The sequence below is a fragment of the Medicago truncatula genome, chromosome 8 (assembly GCF_003473485.1).
Source record: "Medicago truncatula cultivar Jemalong A17 chromosome 8, MtrunA17r5.0-ANR, whole genome shotgun sequence".
NCBI lineage: Eukaryota > Viridiplantae > Streptophyta > Magnoliopsida > Fabales > Fabaceae > Medicago > Medicago truncatula.
In genome coordinates, this window is record NC_053049.1 from 37593225 (window position 1) to 37611335 (window position 18111).

At 32.8% G+C, this 18111-nt stretch overlaps 4 protein-coding genes and 1 pseudogene across 5 annotated transcripts; 1 reads left to right on the forward strand and 4 right to left on the reverse strand.

Moving 5' to 3' along the window:
- Nucleotides 1–269: 269 nt before the first annotated feature.
- Nucleotides 270–5976, forward strand: LOC120577688 (purple acid phosphatase 17). Its single transcript, XM_039829481.1, has 3 exons — nucleotides 270–599; nucleotides 5473–5540; nucleotides 5620–5976. The coding sequence occupies exons 1-3, from the start codon at nucleotides 390–392 to the stop codon at nucleotides 5831–5833; spliced, it is 492 nt and encodes a 163-aa protein (XP_039685415.1). The 5' UTR covers nucleotides 270–389; the 3' UTR covers nucleotides 5834–5976.
- On the reverse strand, nucleotides 4123–4585 carry LOC120577689 (40S ribosomal protein S17-3-like; annotated as a pseudogene).
- A 1429-nt stretch (nucleotides 5977–7405) lies between the features above and the next one.
- Nucleotides 7406–7842, reverse strand: LOC120577681 (40S ribosomal protein S17). Its single transcript, XM_039829465.1, has one exon. It carries the CDS (start codon nucleotides 7826–7828, stop codon nucleotides 7406–7408), a length of 423 nt encoding a protein of 140 aa, XP_039685399.1. The 5' UTR covers nucleotides 7829–7842.
- A 3459-nt stretch (nucleotides 7843–11301) lies between these two features.
- LOC120577680 (40S ribosomal protein S17) lies at nucleotides 11302–11998 on the reverse strand. Its single transcript, XM_039829464.1, has one exon. The coding sequence runs from the start codon at nucleotides 11910–11912 to the stop codon at nucleotides 11478–11480; it is 435 nt and encodes a 144-aa protein (XP_039685398.1). The 5' UTR covers nucleotides 11913–11998; the 3' UTR covers nucleotides 11302–11477.
- A 1525-nt stretch (nucleotides 11999–13523) lies between these two features.
- LOC120577637 (uncharacterized) lies at nucleotides 13524–18111 on the reverse strand. 2 transcript variants are annotated; one of them, XM_039829373.1, is made up of 8 exons: nucleotides 17912–18110; nucleotides 17687–17813; nucleotides 17525–17600; nucleotides 16801–16873; nucleotides 16597–16692; nucleotides 16362–16412; nucleotides 15041–15403; nucleotides 13524–14398 (listed from the first exon to the last, which is right to left on the reverse strand). In XM_039829373.1, the coding sequence occupies exons 1-8, from the start codon at nucleotides 17987–17989 to the stop codon at nucleotides 14066–14068; spliced, it is 1197 nt and encodes a 398-aa protein (XP_039685307.1). In that variant the 5' UTR covers nucleotides 17990–18110; the 3' UTR covers nucleotides 13524–14065. The 2 variants fall into 2 exon arrangements, with proteins under 2 accessions (XP_039685307.1, XP_039685308.1); XM_039829374.1 differs by lacking the exon at nucleotides 16597–16692 and having other exon boundaries at nucleotides 17912–18111.

Below are 18111 nucleotides of genomic sequence, written 5' to 3' on the forward strand. Positions count from 1 at the left end.
TAAGGGTGGTCGATGTTGTATTACTCAAAATGAGTTTATAGGTGAAGATTCTCTTACCTTTAAAGTCTGTTTTCTAGAGTTGAGTCTCAAATTTTAAGAATTAATTAACGTTGTATATATAGGAATTAAACAATATGGTGGTATTTTTTTAAACTCTTTCTATATATAAAAAGTGGTTTTATTTTTTACTGGTTATATAAAAAGTGGTTCAGATTAAAAGTGATTGATAACTTTCAAGTAATCTCATAAAGAAAATCATTAAAAGACAAATAATTCCAAATAAGAGAGTTTAGGAAAGAAGAAAAATAAACTCTATATATACTACCATCTTCTCTTACAAGGTTACAAAAACTCTCTGCCTGAGAAAGAACTTTCAGGTGCTGAACGCCATGGCTTGGTGCTTAAACCAACGCATGTTATCTTCTGTTATCTTCCTCCTTAGCGTCTCATTATGCTTATTGACGAATCATTCTTCCATTGCTGAGAAGCTTCCAAGGTTTGAACACCATCTAAAACCACAACAACAATCTCTTAACTTTTTGGTTGTTGGAGATTGGGGAAGAAAAGGAAACTACAATCAATCTTTGGTGGCCCATCAGGTAATTATTTACCACAAACTTAATCCTCTTTTAATCATGTATTTTTCATTCTAATTGTTGTCGTTAATTAGAAAATTATCAAACTTGTACTTATAGATAATATAGCTGAATGCATACACACAAAGCATAATAATATCATATATATGCATATTGGTCTTCTTCACATGATCATATTGGCCTATACTTGGTCTATACATACGTACATAACATGATAATGACTATATGTGTCTATATAATTTATGTTTAACATATTCTTGCACAAACTGACTGTAAACTCTAAACGATTCATTAAGCAAATAAATTAAGCTATGCTTATGATACCAATTTGAAAATACCATGAGAATTTTTGCAAGCATTCATCAAACTCGTTGAATTGTGTAAAAAACAAATTCATTGAATTAAAGTGATAATTTAGGTTCTATGAGACGTTAAATACAACCATTAATTGATTACTTTCCCCTAAAAAAAATCGATTAATTACATAAGAGAACTTCATCAAAATGCACCGATAAAGATTCCCGTCACCATAGATTGGTTCATTGCATTGTATATGTAGGGATCAAGTTCAAATCTAGATTTCACACTTTTCACTTTAAAATATGAATTTTTAACTATTTGACAAAAAAAAGTGTCCATATAATAAGGGATATGGACTCGTTAAGTGGTCAATGGTTCGATCTTAGTTATCTCTATGGAGAAAAATCGGCAGAGAGAGATTAGTTGATACCTACTGCATACCTATACCATAGTGGAAAAAAAAAATCATCAAAATGCATTAACACATTAAAATAGATATTTTTAATAGGTATAAATTTATTGTCAATCTGATGTTAATGTTAATTTCAGAAAATAATTAAGTTTAATTAAAGTTTGCGAAACTTCCTAAATAAATATGTACTATAATTTATGTTATTTAATAATAAATTTTTGGTGATAGTCGGGATTTGAACTACAGACCTTGCATATATTATGCATTGTCTCTACCAACTGAGCTAAGCTCACAGAAACATTTAACATTACTTTTTGTTTGTTCAACATTAGGAAGTTTGTCAAAAAAAAATACAAATATATTACATTAGTTTTATTGAATTTTGTTTTGTTCGTTTTAATTTTAATTTTTAAAGTTAATTTTTTAACCTAATTGTATTTATTTTTTGATTTATTAATGTCTAAGAAATGTGTAGCATATTCCAAGTATATTTGTGGCACATCTATTGATTTCTGTTTTTGGTAGAGCCTATATACAGTACTGATATTATATCAAACGTTTTTGTCATATACCTTTAATCAGTCGCCATTACTTACATATCTTAATTAAAGTAATTTCAAAACGACGCGTAAGAGATGTTACTGAAAATAAGTATAAAAATTAAGTTAAGAAAATTTAAAGTACCTACAAAAGTGACTGTTTAATGCAACATTTGATGTTATTATTAAGTGTGTTTTTTTTTTTCGAAAGGATCATTATAAGTGTTAAATACATGCAACAATTGATGTTACAAATTTTAGTTTTTTAAAGAAGTAGGATTTACTACTGACGTCCAAATAACGCCTTAAAAGTCCCATTAAAAAATAAAATGTACAATTTGACAAGAGAGGTCGAAATCACTGATTAATAAACCCCACCATGCTTTAACTTTATGGTGGATAATATAATATACCCACGCATGCATATTGTCCCAAAAAGGAACTATAATTTTGTAAAATAAAATTCGTTGAAAGCATGGCCCCTTCGAAGCATCTCCAATGGGATACAAAAATATATGAATTAATTTAGGTTGCATGACCATGTACATTTGATTTCAATTTTGACATGTTAGGATAATGTCATGTAGCAATCTTTCAAGAATTTTCTACTTCTGTACTTTTTTTTTAACATCAAAATATCGCCTCGCCATGCCTTCGATAATGTCATGTAGCAATCTTTTACTTCTACAACTCCCTGGTGGAAGAAATGGCGGTGAAGGAGAAAAAGATAGGAGATTGAGATTGTGCTACTTACCGTTTGGTTATTTTCCTTTGATAATATAGGCATACTCTTTGAAACCTATAGAGGGTTATTCAAAGTCTTCCACGGTGATTTGGACTTTCATTCTTGCACCATCAAATAAAAAATCATCAATATAGTTCCTAAAATATCAACCTCTCACCAATTAGTCCCTTACAAATAAAAATATATGAAATAGTTCCTAAAGTATATGAAATCAATCGAATTAATCTATATTAAGATTTTCATATACTTTCGGGACTAAATTGACAAATTTTGTATAGAAGATTTTATAGTTTAGGATCGAGGACTAAAATGAAGACAGTGTGATAGTTCAAGGACTGAATTGATGGTTTATTACAACAAAGAGAGTATCAACCTTAAAGGCTCTTTTGATGGTCAAAATATAAGAAATAGAATGTAGTGAACTACAATATCATGTCAAAAATCAGGATTTGATCATCCATTAGCATATACTCCCTCCGTCCCAAATTGTATGACGTTTTGGCCATTTCACACGTATTAAGAAATGTAATTAATATTGTGTGGGGAAGAGAAATTATGAGTTGTTTTACAAAATTATCCATAATAAATGGTATGGAAAAGATAAATGAAATAATTGAAAAAAGATAGAGTAATTAATAGTTATGGATATAATAGGAAAAATAACATTAATATTTCATTGGTATTATAAAGCGACATATAATTTGGGACAATTTTTTTTTCCAAAGCGACGTACAATTTGGGACGGAGGGAGTATATGATAAACTAATATTATCGTCACTAAAATAGAATGTAGTGAACTCAAAGAAGGGCAACTAAATATCATTTTTGAAGAACATTAACAAAGAATTCTTCCGTCAGGATGCACCAATTCATACACAAACAAAAAGTCTTTCGTTTCATAAACAGACAGAATATTTAATTAGGCATACAATTTTCTAGACCTTTTAAGCTACTCATGGACCAAAATGACAAATCCTAAATTCGTGATTTACTATTCATATATTTTCATAATAAACTTGAGTCTTGAGAGCGAAGTCCCAAGCTTCACAATTTTCTAGTCCAACAGATTAGACATTGTGTTATAATTATTTATAATGAATCAGGGACTAACTTGTCCTCCACATGATGATGATGACGACGACAATTATGATGATGATGATAGGCACTGATAATGCCGGTATGTTTTTAATCGGCAACTAAATTGAGCCAAGAAAAAACCACGAGATGAAATTTAGCTGGTCATTTTCAAACCCTATTTATAGAAAGACAAATCCACTTTGATACAAAACATGCACATGGAGGGTGTAAAGTGTAAACCCTAACCAAACCCACCATTCCATAAGAACGTAATAAATTAAATCATCACACAAATTAATCCAGCAACATAACAATATCATTCATACGATTCCATACGAATTAACAAAATCATTCAAAAAGATAACTCCCATTACAATAACTTAAACAAGTTTAATCATAACAGAACATAATATTTTTCAAAAATAAATCAAATCTAAAAGTCTTTGCATGACAAAAAAAAATAATCAAAATACTTAAACAAGTTAAAACCTCCGTCCAGCACTAGCACCACGAACAAACGGGATTTGCTGAACAGGAACATGATCAACCTGAAAAACACCGGGAATCTTCGACATGCCAAGAGCAGCAAGCATGTCAAGAGTTTCCTTATCAACCTCAATATGATCAGTCCTAATAGCAGAAACATCAGGAACGAAATCCATACGACGCTCACTCTTCTCCTCTTGCAGCTTCAAGGAGATTCCACGAACAGGTCCCTTTTGGATACGCTTCATGAGAAGAGTGGAGAATCCAGCAATCTTGTTACGAAGACGCTTTGATGGAATCAAAGCAACTTCTTCAAGGATCTTCTTGTTGGTGTGGAAATCCAGTGTCATTCTAGGGCAGTGACACTCGATGACTTGACGGATTTCTTCACGGTTTTGGTTCGGACTCGTCCCATGATTGCAACTCGGAATCGCTGTGGATGCGGGGCGGAAAGGAAGAGAGATGCAGGTAGGTTTGGCCGTTTAGAGTTTGAGATTGGCGTAAGCAAAGGAGGTACGAATGAATGAATATATTTTGGGATTTTATAATGGGTCTACATTCTTTCTTTCTCTTTTTTTAAACAATAATGGGCCTACATCCTACAAGCCCAGTTTTTATTAAATTATATATAAGAAAATTTTGCTAAAAAAATACTAAATAAGAAAATATATATATATAAAAATATCTTTTATTCTAAGAAACCATGACTAGAGGTGATGTTGAAGCACAATTAAGCTCAATTCTAAGACAAAAAGATAGCGGATGGGTTTGCTTGAGATCTTTTATTCTTGATGGAGGTACTGATCCTTTGTTTGGATAGCCTGAAATTAACGTGGCGGAACGGAATGAAGCGGGGAGAAACGGAATGGAATGGAATAAATATTTCATTCTATTGTTTGAATATGTTATGACGGAATGAAACAAATTTCCCACTCCATTGTTTGGGAAGTGGACATAACGGAATGTTTTATAACTTCTTTATTCCATACCTTTTAGTTTAAAAGCATCAATTTATTAAATTGTTAACTCAATTCAATCGATATATGATTATTCTGCCATTAGTAGCAATGGAATAAGCGTGTACCAGAACAAACATGAGTAACACCGTAAATCCAACATATTTTGCGAATTTTTTTTTTAAGAGTAATTAACATCTAGGATACCAAGGCATATTGAAAACTCCTGTCTGTCTCCCTGATATTTTTGGTTACAAGCATATTAGTAATTTTAATGAGTAAATATTTTTCAAACAGAAGGATTGAAGTTGATGTATGAAAGTTTTACAATTTTTAACCACTTTGTGCATTATTTTTCCAGTCAAACAATATTGATGCATACATCAATGGACATGACCATTGTTTGGAGCACATAATCGACAAAGAGAGGTAAGCATGTTTTATTACTTACTACTTGTAATCACAGCTCTGAAATTGAAGGCTTCGTTCATTTGGTTAAACATTGCAGTGGAATTCCATTTTTCACAAGCGGAGGCGGATCAAAAGCATGGAGAGGCGATATCAGGCCATGGGATCCGAAAGAATTGAAGTTGTATCATGATGGACAAGGATTCATGTCTGTGCAGATCACAGAAAATAATGCTGATATTGTATTCTATGACGTTTTTGGCAAAGTTTTGCATAGATGGAACATAACCAAAGAAATGAGTGCAGCGGCATAGATACAATAATCGAAATATATATGCATATAATTTTAATTTTGTGTTCCCATAAATCCAAATAATGAACTATAAATTTGTTATTATATTCGTGTTATATTATATATATTTCCCGTGCCATTCAGCTCAAGGGAAAGTGAATTATATTGGATTGAGTTAAAATAATTCAACATTAAACAAGGCATCAAAGTGGTTGTAATGAAGGGAAACTTTTGTTACATGTTTTGCATTCAAACTCATAGCAGCCATAATCAATAATAAGATGCTTTCAAGAATTTTCTACTTCTGTCGCCTCGCCATGCCTTCGATAATGTCATGTAGCAATCTTTTACTTCTACAACTCCCTGGTGGAAGAAATGGCGGTGAAGGAGAAAAAGATAGGAGATTGAGATTGTGCTACTTATAGAGGGTTATTCAAAGTCTTCCACGGTGATTTGGACTTTCATTCTTGCACCATCAAATAAAAAATCATCAATATAGTTCCTAAAATATCAACCTCTCACCAATTAGTCCCTTACAGATAAAAATATATGAATCCTAAAGTATATGAAATCAATCAATTAAATCTATATTTAGATTTTCATATGCTTTCGGGACTAAATTAACAAATTTTGTATAGAATATTTTATAGTTTAGGATCGAGGACTAAATGAAGACAGTGTGATAGTTCAAGGATTAAATTGATGGTTTATTACAACAAAAAGAGTATCAACCTTAAAGGCTCTTTTGATGGTCAAAATATAAGAAATAGAATGCAGTGAACTGCAATATCATGTCAAAAATCAGGATGTGATCATCCATTAGCATATATATGATAAACTAATATTATTGTCACTAAAATAGAATGTAGTGAACTCAAAGAAGGGCAACTAAATATCATTTTTGAAGAACATTAACAAAGAATTCTTCCGTCAGGATGCACCAATTCATACACAAACAAAAAGTCTTCCGACTGGATGCAGCAATTCATAAACAGACAGAATATTTAATTAGGCATACAATTTTCTAGACCTTTTAAGCTACTCATGGACCAAAATGACAAATGCTAAATTCGTGATGTACTATTCATATATTTTCATAATAAACTTGAGAGCAAAGTCCCAAGCTTCACAATTTTCTAGTCCAACAGATTAGACCTTGTGTTATAATGATTTATAATGAATCAGGGACTAACTTGTCCTCCACATGATGATGATATGTTTTTAGTCGGCAACTAAATTGAGCCAAGAAAAAACTACGAGACGAAATTTAGCTGGCCATTTTCAAACCCTAGTTATAGAAAGACAAATCCATTGTGATACAAAACATGCACACGGAGGGTGTAAAGTGTAAACCCTAACCAAACCCACCATTCCATAAGAACGCAATAAATTAAATCATCACACAAATTAATCCAGCAACATAACAATATCATTCATACGATTCCATACGAATTAACAAAATCATTCAAAAAGATAACTCCCATTACAATAACTTAAACAAGTTTAATCATAACAGAACATAACATTTTTCAAAAGTAAATCAAATCTAAAAGTTTTTGCATGACAAAAAAAAATAATCAAAAACTTAAACAAGTTAAAACCTCCGTCCAGCACCAGCACCACGAACAAACGAGATCTGCTGAACAGGAACATGATCAACCTGAACAACACCGGGAATCTTCGACATGCCAAGAGCAGCAAGCATGTCAAGAGTTTCCTTATCAACCTCAATATGATCAGTCCTAATAGCAGAAACATCAGGAACGAAATCCATACGACGCTCACGCTCCTCCTCTTGCAGCTTCAAGGAGATTCCACAAACAGGTCCCTTTTGGATACGCTTCACGAGAAGAGTGGAGAATCCAGCAATCTTGTTACGAAGACGCTTTGATGGAATCAAAGCAACTTCTTCAAGGATCTTCTTGTTGGTGTGGAAATCCAGTGTCATTCTAGGGCAGTGACGCTCGATGACTTGACGAGAGGATTTCTTCACGGTTTTGGTTCGGACTCGTCCCATGATTGCAACTCGGAATCGCTGTGGATGCGAGGCGGAAAGGAAGAGAGATGCAGGTAGGTTTAGCCGTTTAGGGTTTGAGATTGGCGCAAGCAAACGAGGTACGAATGAATGAATATATTTTCAGATTTTTATAATGGGTCTACATTCTTTCTTTCTCTTTTTTTAAACAATAATGGGTCTACATCCTACAAGCCCAGTTTTTATTAAATTATATATAAACAAATATATTAATTAAATAAGAAATTTTGCTAAAAAAAATACTAAATAAGAAAATATATATATAAAAATATCTTTTATTCTAAGAAACCATGACTAGAGGTGATGTTGAAGCACAATTAAGCTCAATTCTAAGACAAAAAGATAGCGGATGGGTTTGCTTGAGATCTTTTATTCTTGATGGAGGTACTGATCCTTTGTTTGGATAGCCTGAAATTAACGGGGCGGAATGAAGCGGAGTGAAACGGAATGGAACGAATGGAATAAATATTTCATTCCATTGTTTGAATATGTTATGACGGAATGAAACCAATTTCCCACTCCATTGTTTGAAAAGTGAACATAACGGAATGTTTTATAACTTCTTTATTTCATACCTTTTAGTTTAAAAGCATCAATTTATTAAATTGTTAACTCAATTCAATCAATATATGATTATTTTGCCATTAGTAGCAATGGAATAAACGTGTACCAGAACAAACATGAGTAACACCGTAAATCCAATATATTTTGCGAAATTTTATTTTAACAGAGTACCTTTTTTTTTAGCAGAGTACCTTAATTCATAAGTCCTCTATTTCAATACAAGCTCATAGTAACCATAAATAGCCAAAAATGTAGAGTACTGATCAATTAGAATTGAAGATAATTGTGCGGTGCATTATTCCTGCATAATTTACAATTGTTGTATTTCTATTTGGTAGCTTAAATTTCATAGACTTAATTCTAGTAAAAACAAGAAGAAACGCTTGGGAAAGGCAAGAAGAAAGAAGAAATGCTGAATAGAAGGAAAGAAAGGCGTAGGGGCAAGGCAAGAAAATTAAGAAACGTTGAACAAAATCAAGGGATGGCGGAGCAGCAGTTCATGAAATAGAAAAAGTAGGGGCAGAGTTGTCATTGTATTGTTAATGTATTTCATTTTATTGGATAGACCTCAAATTGGGGGGAATGGAAATTTAGCTCAATGGATGGTATTGTATGGAATGAGTTCCATCACACTCCTTTCAATCCCATTCCTTTTTTGTAAAACCTTAAAGGCTCTTTTGATAGTTTTAGGCCTAAAATGATGGTTTATAACAACAAAGAGAGTGTCAACCTTAAAGGCTCTTTTGATAGTCAAAATAAAAAGAACTAGAATATAGTGAACATATCAATTCAAAAATCAGGATTTAATCATCCATTTGCATAAGATAAACTAATCACATCAGATTTGTATATATATCGTATTTTCACCCAACTCTCGTCAAATTCTGACCATCATAAACCTTGAAAGTTAAGAGACACGAGAGTGGGAGGAGTTATGAAGGTTACGGGGCTGGTTAGAACGACAGGCAAGGTCGAATTATAGTAATTTGTACCAAGAAAATAGCATCAATGTCTATTAGAAGAGTTGCCTCTCCAAGTAAATATAGATAGCCTAACCGAATAAAAACAGAAACTACAAAATTAAACAACCTGAGGCTATTTGTTTATGATGGGTAAGTTCCCAGCTTCATATATCGATTTATTATAGACTCCTTGAGCACCCTTTGAAAGATAATAAAAAAATAAAAATAAAAAATAGCATATATAGATAAAAAGAAGAAAGTTGTTTATTAGGCGTTCATGCAGACAACTGCATAAACGAAAATGGCAACTTTCAAACCCTTAATTATTAAACCCAAAACAACATTACACCTTCTCAAATTTCAATTGCAGACTTAAAATATTAAATCTAAAACAAGATTACACTCAAAGTCAATTATCATATTATAACAACCAATGAGGGTGATTTAAGCTGAAAGCTTCAAATTTGTCTACAACACTCATTATTGTACATCATAGTTAATTATCTACATCTTAAACTTGAGAAAGCAAGACTTAAGCAGACATTCAAAATTCTCATCCAGGAGTCAAGAATTAACAGTGGGAAAAATGAACCATTTGAAAAACTCAAATAAGAGCAACCAAGTATCATTTTTAAAGAACATTAGCGCAGAATTCTTCCTTGTGGAATGGATGCACCAATTCAAACAGATGGCATAACTAATCAGGCATACAATTTCATAGACTTTCTAAGCTATCCCAAAATTTCAGGGACCAAAATGACAAGCGCTTACAATTTCATGTCTAAATTTCTGATGTACTTATATTTTGACACTTTAAAAGTTAATCAAAATAAATGTGTGAGTGAAGACCAACAGAAAATGCACAAATGCAGGTTTATTTAACATGAACAAATGCACAAATGCAGGTTTATTTAACATGAACAAATGCAGGTTTATTTAACATGAACAAATGCACAAATGCAGGTTTATTTAACATGAACAAATGCAGGTTTATTTAACATGAACAAATGCAGGTTTATTTAACATGAACAAATGCACAAATGCAGGTTTATTTAACATGAACAAATGCACAAATGCAGGTTTATTTAACATGAACAAATGCAGGTTTATTTAACATGAACAAATGCACAAATGCAGGTTTATTTAACATGAACAAATGCACAAATGCAGGTTTATTTAAAATGCACAAATGCAGGTTTATTTAAAATGAACAAATGCAGGTTTATTTAACATGAACAAATGCACAAATGCAGGTTTATTTAACATGAACAAATGCACAAATGCAGGTTTATTTAACATGAACAAATGCACAAATGCAGGTTTATTTAACATGAACAAATGCAGGTTTATTTAACATGAACAAATGCACAAATGCAGGTTTATTTAACATGAACAAATGCACAAATGCAGGTTTATTTAACATGAACAAATGCACAAATGCAGGTTTATTTAACATGAACAAATGCAAAAATGCAGGTTTATTTAACATGAACAAATGCAGGTTTATTTAACATGAACAAATGCACAAATGCAGGTTTATTTAACATGAACAAATGCAGGTTTATTTAACATGAACAAATGCACAAATGCAGGTTTATTTAACATGAACAAATGCACAAATGCAGGTTTATTTAACATGAACAAATGCACAAATGCAGGTTTATTTAACATGAACAAATGCACAAATGTAGGTTTATTTAACATGAACAAATGCACAAATGCAGGTTTATTTAATGTCGTGGTGGTCTTATTAGACCAACAGAAAATTATGAGAGATCAAATTGAATTTTCACTCTAAATTTGATTTTTTTGCTGAGCTGACCATTTTCTAACCCTTATGTAAAGACAAACCTAATATGATACTAAACATACACATAGAAAACAACCTAGCCGAATCCGCCATTCATAATCCAATAAACAAAATCAACATATCAGTATCATCATTCTTCCATATGAGAGTAAACTTAAACAAAATCATTCAAAAATATAGATTCCATTACAATAACTTAAACAAGTTTAATCATAACAGAACATAACATTTTTCAAAATTAAAACAAATCTAAAAGTCTTTAACATGACAAAAATTAATCAAAAATTTAAACAAATTAAAACCTCCTTCCAGCACCTCCAGCAGCACCAGCACCACGACCGAACGGGATCTGCTGAACGGGAACTGGATCAACCTGAACAACACCAGGAATCTCGGACATACCAAGAGCAGCAAGCATGTCTAGGGTTTCCTTATCAACCTCAATATGATCAGTCCTAATGGCAGAAACATCAGGAACGAAGTCCATACGACGTTCACGCTCCTCCTCTTGCAGCTTCAATGAAATTCCGCGAACAGGTCCCTTTTGAATACGCTTCATAAGATGCGTGGAGAATCCAGCGATCTTGTTACGAAGACGCTTTGATGGAATCAAAGCAACTTCTTCAAGGATCTTCTTGTTGGTGTGGAAATCCAGTGTCATTCTAGGGTAGTTACGCTCGATGACTTGACGAGAGGATTTCTTCACGGTTTTGGTTCGGACTCGTCCCATGGTTGCAGATCGGAATCGGTGACTCTGCTGCGGCTGAAAGAGGTAGGTTTAGGGTTTTGAGGGATTGAGTTTCTGAAGAATATATAAATGTGTTGGAGAATATATATATATATATATATATTGGGCTTTTTATAATTGGGCCAAGCAATGGCTTTGGTTTTAGAGAAAATGAAGGAAGATGGAAAATTTTAACTTATACTCCCCTAATTGTATTCCTACCGCCGAACATATAAACTACCCACAAAATACACATTGTTTTAATAGTAAGTTTTGTCAAATTGTTTAAAAGTTTCAATATTTAAAACATTTTATATATGTATACACATTGGACACGTTTTATTATTTAATCAATAATCGATGATAAATGACAAATAAAAAGTATTGAAGTATTTATGTTTGGCGACTTTGGTTAAGGCTTAGTATTTCCAAAATAGTAAGACTATTTTTCGTGAGTATTATGCGGACTATGTCATTACTCATTAAGCCTTATATCAAAATGGTAATGTTATTGAGTAGCACAAATTATTCAAAAAAAAATCAAGATAAGTAAAATTATGCCACTTTAGAAAATTGTTGTGACCTTTTTTCAGAAAGAATTGTGACCTTAATTTTAAGTAAAAAACCAATACTTAAAACACTAAATTAGCATCAAATCACGTTTATTGCATGGCTCAGGAACACTTTTTAAGGAGAGAAATTGTCTGCCTTTTCTTTTATGTAATTCTGCAGAATATTGATTTGGCTTTTGGTGCAATACAAGGCAAAATGGAAGATTGTGGGGGGGTCATCGTAACATTAAAACAGCGCCATCATGTTAATAGCCAAGAGCTTGGGGAGCTGCTTCTTCTCATCTTAAAGGTAAATGAGTCGTCATCATCATCATACATTACATTAGTTTTTTTTGAAGGAATCATACATTACATTAGTGTCTCCTTTGTATTATTTATTTATTAAAGATGGTGCGTGGTGTAAGTAAACAACATTTTGGACTGTTAAATTTGCTCAAACAATAGGAGTAAAAGTTTAACACCTTATCAGTGGCAGAGCTTGGTCAATATTTTCGTGAAGGCCAAAATAACAGCTCTAAACTATCAGAATTATTTGCTTGCTGTAGTGGTTAGTTCTACTGATTTTGATCCCCAATAACATTGTTTGAACCCTGCTTTTGGCCTCTTTACCCAAGAAAATACAAAAAAACATTATATAGGACTCGATCCTAGTACCCCTACGTTGCAAAATTCTGCTTCGCCGCCGCAAATATTCATTGCAATTAAGCAAACATAATATATATATATATATATATATATATATATATATATATATATATATATACATGTACCTAATAATAAAAGGAAGGTTTTGGCGTGGCCATGGCCCCTCCCTGTCACAACTAAGATCCACCGGTTGACTCTTATTATTGTTGTCAATACATGACAATTTTACAATTTCTAACCAGTTTCTTCACTATTGGTCCAGTCAAGCAATGTTGACGCATACATCAATGGACATGGCCATTGCTTGGATCACATAATTGACAAAGAGAGGTATGCGTATCTTGTAAATGTGTTTAACAATAACATCAACCACAACATTGTTCTGAAATTCAGCTGCTGTCAAGGGCATGGAGAGTGACGATGAGCCATGGGATCCCGAAGAATTGAGGCATTATCATGATGGGCATGGACTCCTGTCTATGCAGATCACAAAAACCAATGCAAATATTGTATTCTATGACATTTTTGGCAGGGCTTTGCACAGATGGAGCATATCCAAAGAACTTAAAAAGCAGTGGCATAGATACAATGAGCTAGAAAGATACATATGCAATCTATTTCTTATGTCAAAACAGATAACATATCACTGTCTGAAAATTTGAGCAGAAGTCAAGGGAGTCTGAGAAAAAGTCTTGAGTGAGACTGCAGCAGCTGTAATATTGCACCCAAATTCGTGCTACAAGAATTAGAGAAACAAAGGCATTGCTTATTCATCTAGAGTTGATAACCCCTTTAATTTATGATAAATCTTGGGAAACCGTAAGTTGCACTCCCCATCTCTCCCTCAAGCAGCATGGTCTTAAACCAGCCGAAAGCACGCCAACTTGAATAATGCTGTTAAAGCAAAGCTTCGGAAAGGAGTTTGCGTTGATATGAATACTACGCATCTATTTGTACATTGTATAAAGATTCTTGCATTCTCCAGTAAGGCAACTGTAAATGAATTTGCTTGCTTAACTTCAACACATAATCTTCCCAAGCAGCAATAGCCGCCACGATTCCAGTCCAATTAAAGTAAATGCATCCATTTTCTTCCAAATAGGAAGGCCTTCTACAGAAAATTCTGGATGCAAAATTAACATCATTAAGAAGTAAAGAATTTATACCGCTGATCTTCTCTCTTTGCACATCCAACAGTTTTACTACCTTGGAATCTATATTCGACATGTTGGTCTGCAAGGCAGAACCTTTCCAACAATAAAATTGGACGACCTGCGGCCAAAGAACATGAATCAGAGAAATAGCAGAGATCTTTGTATAGCCAATCAAGTGAGGGAAAAAGTTTTCTGTTTGGATTGATTTTCAACATATGAGCCGAAAACTTATCCAGCCCAGTGGGGAGAAAAATTATTCGATTTTTGGTTCAGTCACTGTGGTTTGGATATCATTGGTTTATGAAAGAATGCTTCATAGTCCGTACATTAAATTGAAAGAACTCCAACAAATGTTAATGGGTGGCCCAATATTCTACACATATATGCCTTTTAGTAACTAAATCTACTACTCTTTCTATTAATCTTAGCGAATTTACTCTTTTACCAACCCTGAAAGAAAGAAAAATTAACATACTGTAGAGGATTGTATCCATTGATAAAACTACAATTCTAGCCAGTCTCATTCTGAATCCTATTTTTTTTTTTTTTTTTAAAGAAAAAATTGGGGAAGGGAGGAAGTTTTTATTAATTAAAGTGACAATAATGGTTATTTCTCAACCGTCCCCGAGAGGATCCAAACTCTAGTCAGTACCTTGAATCCTATTTTTGTAAACGGTGAGAAAGAAAGAAAAAAAATCATGGTCACTTGATCTCTAAATTTTAACAGAAAATATAATTTGCATAGTTTTCCTTAAAATACCTGAAGCGCATGCAAAATATTGACAAATTCATGGTCTAGCAACTCACTTCCTCTCACCAAGCGCACTGGCTTTACCATTAATTCAGAGACATCAAAGCCGGAGCTACTGTCTTGAGAAATATATATGTCATATCCGAGAACATGCAGTCTGGCCCAACAAATATTAAACCCAAAGTGGTCAGTGGAAGCTTGGTTCTGAGAACACCAGTACATATTACTGGATGCAGGAAAAGGTAGGCACGAACTAGCCATGCTCTTATGTAATAGGTGTTGTGAAAGAAGAGAAACAAGTTTCGTATCTTCATCATGAGAACCATCGCGACTGAACCATAAAGCAAGTGTAAGTCTTTCCCCATCAGTTATCTGTCCAAAAGATAGCTTCATATCAGATAGGTTTAAGATGGCCCTATATTTCAGACTCAAACCCATATTCATGTGCGATGTGATCAATAGGTGTAAATCATCTTTTGATGATTAAATTTACACAACTCGTCTCTCAGGAATCAAGATGATTACTATTCTATAATAAAACCTACCATGTTCAGAGAGGGTTTAAGAAAAGATGGCTATGCTTAATGCTGTGCTCTAAAGGGTGGTAACGTCAAAGTAGTAAACTAACAGCACTATTTGAAATTATGAAATTTGATCATTTCCTATTTGCTAATTGTCAAAGGTGACAAATGGTTCAATGATCTTTAAATATTTTTTATCTATCAGTATAAATTGATTTCTCATTACAAAAGAAAAAAGTCAATTGAAGTTTGATCTATGTAACCGACCCTGCTTAAAGGGATAAAACTTGGTGATTGTTGAAGTTTGGTATTACACTATTACTTATACAATAACATGCCTTAAAAGTAACATGCTAGGAGACCGGAAAGAAAGGCTAAAGTGATACTGTTCTGCATATTCTAATCATATCAAGCACACCAAATAAGGGTAAAATATAGAAGTTAAAATATGGCCAATAATTAGAATATGCATGAACCAAGAGGAGTCCTCTCTGGTTAATAGTATCAACTCAAATTTGCCCAATCATCGCGATATATGTTTTTCATAATCTAAGAGTTAGGTCAAAGACAAAATTACTGAGGTGAGGAAACAGTGTCAACCACAATTTTTGTACTTACATATTTCTTGAATAAAAACCATATATTCTCTCTACGTGTTTTGTATTCATGGTCCCACTAGCAGGTATCTCTTGGATTTGTTAAGTCATAAATCAATCTTTTAGAGTGCTTAAAGAAGAGCCAAACAAATTTCAACATAGATGTGGCCACGAAGTAAATACAAGAAAGAAAGGGGTGCATTTGATTTATACCTCATCAACAGAATGAATGTTCCTGTCGTCAGCCGTGTACATCACAACATCCTGAGAAAGAAAATAAATTAGAAAATCAACCGTTAACAAGTTTAAAGAGATAAAAACATTGAAATTTTAACCAAACACATCATATAACTCACTGTTGAAATTTACAAAACATAATCTGCCATCAATCATTCATAGGAATGCTAAAGTAGATTTAGTTACATTGAAAAAACAGGGGAAAACTCACTCCAGCAGCGGGCATAATTGTTGCCGGTTCACCATCTTGGAAGTGAAAGAGTCCCCCATTGAAATCCTTTCCATATGTATTTAAATAACAAACTACCTTTCATTGTATTACCAGAAGGAAGACAAAAGCTGAGTGTCAGCAAGGGATCATAAGATAACAGGAATTCAATATCCAAAAATGGTTGAATTGAAGAATAACACTGACTGAAAAGTGCCGTTGTTTGAGGTAAGGCCTATTGTCATCACTATGCCATCCAATGCTTGCTCCTCTACTCCAGCTGATTCATTCATGATATAATGACATATAGCATCATTAAACAAGGTGGTAAAACAATTAGCCTCGTTTAGATAAACAGTTTAATTCTCGTAAAAAAAAAAAAGATAAAATGTTTCATTAAGCGCTTATAGTATATCTTTTATAATATAAGTGTTTATGTATACGCTATTTCTATAACAATATAAAATAAACTATAAAGTTAAATTTATTTCTTATAAATTTTAATCCGCTTCTATAAGCTATCCTGTAAAAATGATGAAAATAAGCTGAAACCAGCTTATGAACGTTTGTTTGTTACGGTTTTTTTCATGAAAAATATCAGGTTTTTTAAACAATAATTACTATTAGAAGTTTTCATCCGTCTAAAAACTGCTTCAAATTAGAAGTTGTTTTCAGTAGCTTCTCAGAAAATCATTTTCGATAACTAGTTTTTTTTAAAAGTGATTCTCATTCTTAGTAAACAAACACATAGCAGCTTCTGCTTTTTTTTTTTTTTAAAAAAATCTCTAAAATACTGATCATTAAAATCAGTTTTTTTATGATGCTTAACAAAACTGTTTCCATAAATGCTTTTTAAAAAAAGCTCAAATAAATCAATTCAAACAAAATCTTACTACATAAACGAAATTGGCATTGAAGTGAGGATACTAACCTGATTAAACCAGTGAATTCAATAAAAAGCTCAAATTCACATTTGAAAAACTCTTCTAATTTATCTTTCAACCTTTCTGTAATCAAATTTGCAAAAGAAACAAATGAAAGGGTTATTCTGAAAAACAAAAAAAATGGAATTTTGAAGTGTTGGATAGGTAACCTCGGATGGGAATGAAAGGAATGATGAAATGAGAAGAGTTTGTTGCAATGAGATGAGAAAGCGTGGTGGAAAAGACATTGGGTCTGTAACCCACGGTGCTGCTACATTTGTGTATGAATTCCAATTCCTTCAACAAAATCAAAATCAAAATCAAAATCAAAATCAAAATCAATTAGAATGGGAAATGGTACATAACAATGTAACAGTAGTAGTAATGGAACAAACCTTGCATTCGTGAGAAGAGAGGAAGTTGGGGATGAAGAGACGTGGATGTTTTTGGGTTTGAAAATCAACTTCTGACATGTCTTTGTGTGGTGTTTGGTTTAACTTCAAATTCAACAAATGTTCTGCTTTCTACTTACGCACCTTCTCTTCATCTTGTGGTTTCAACGAATTAAAATGGAATCTTAAAAATCAAAAATACG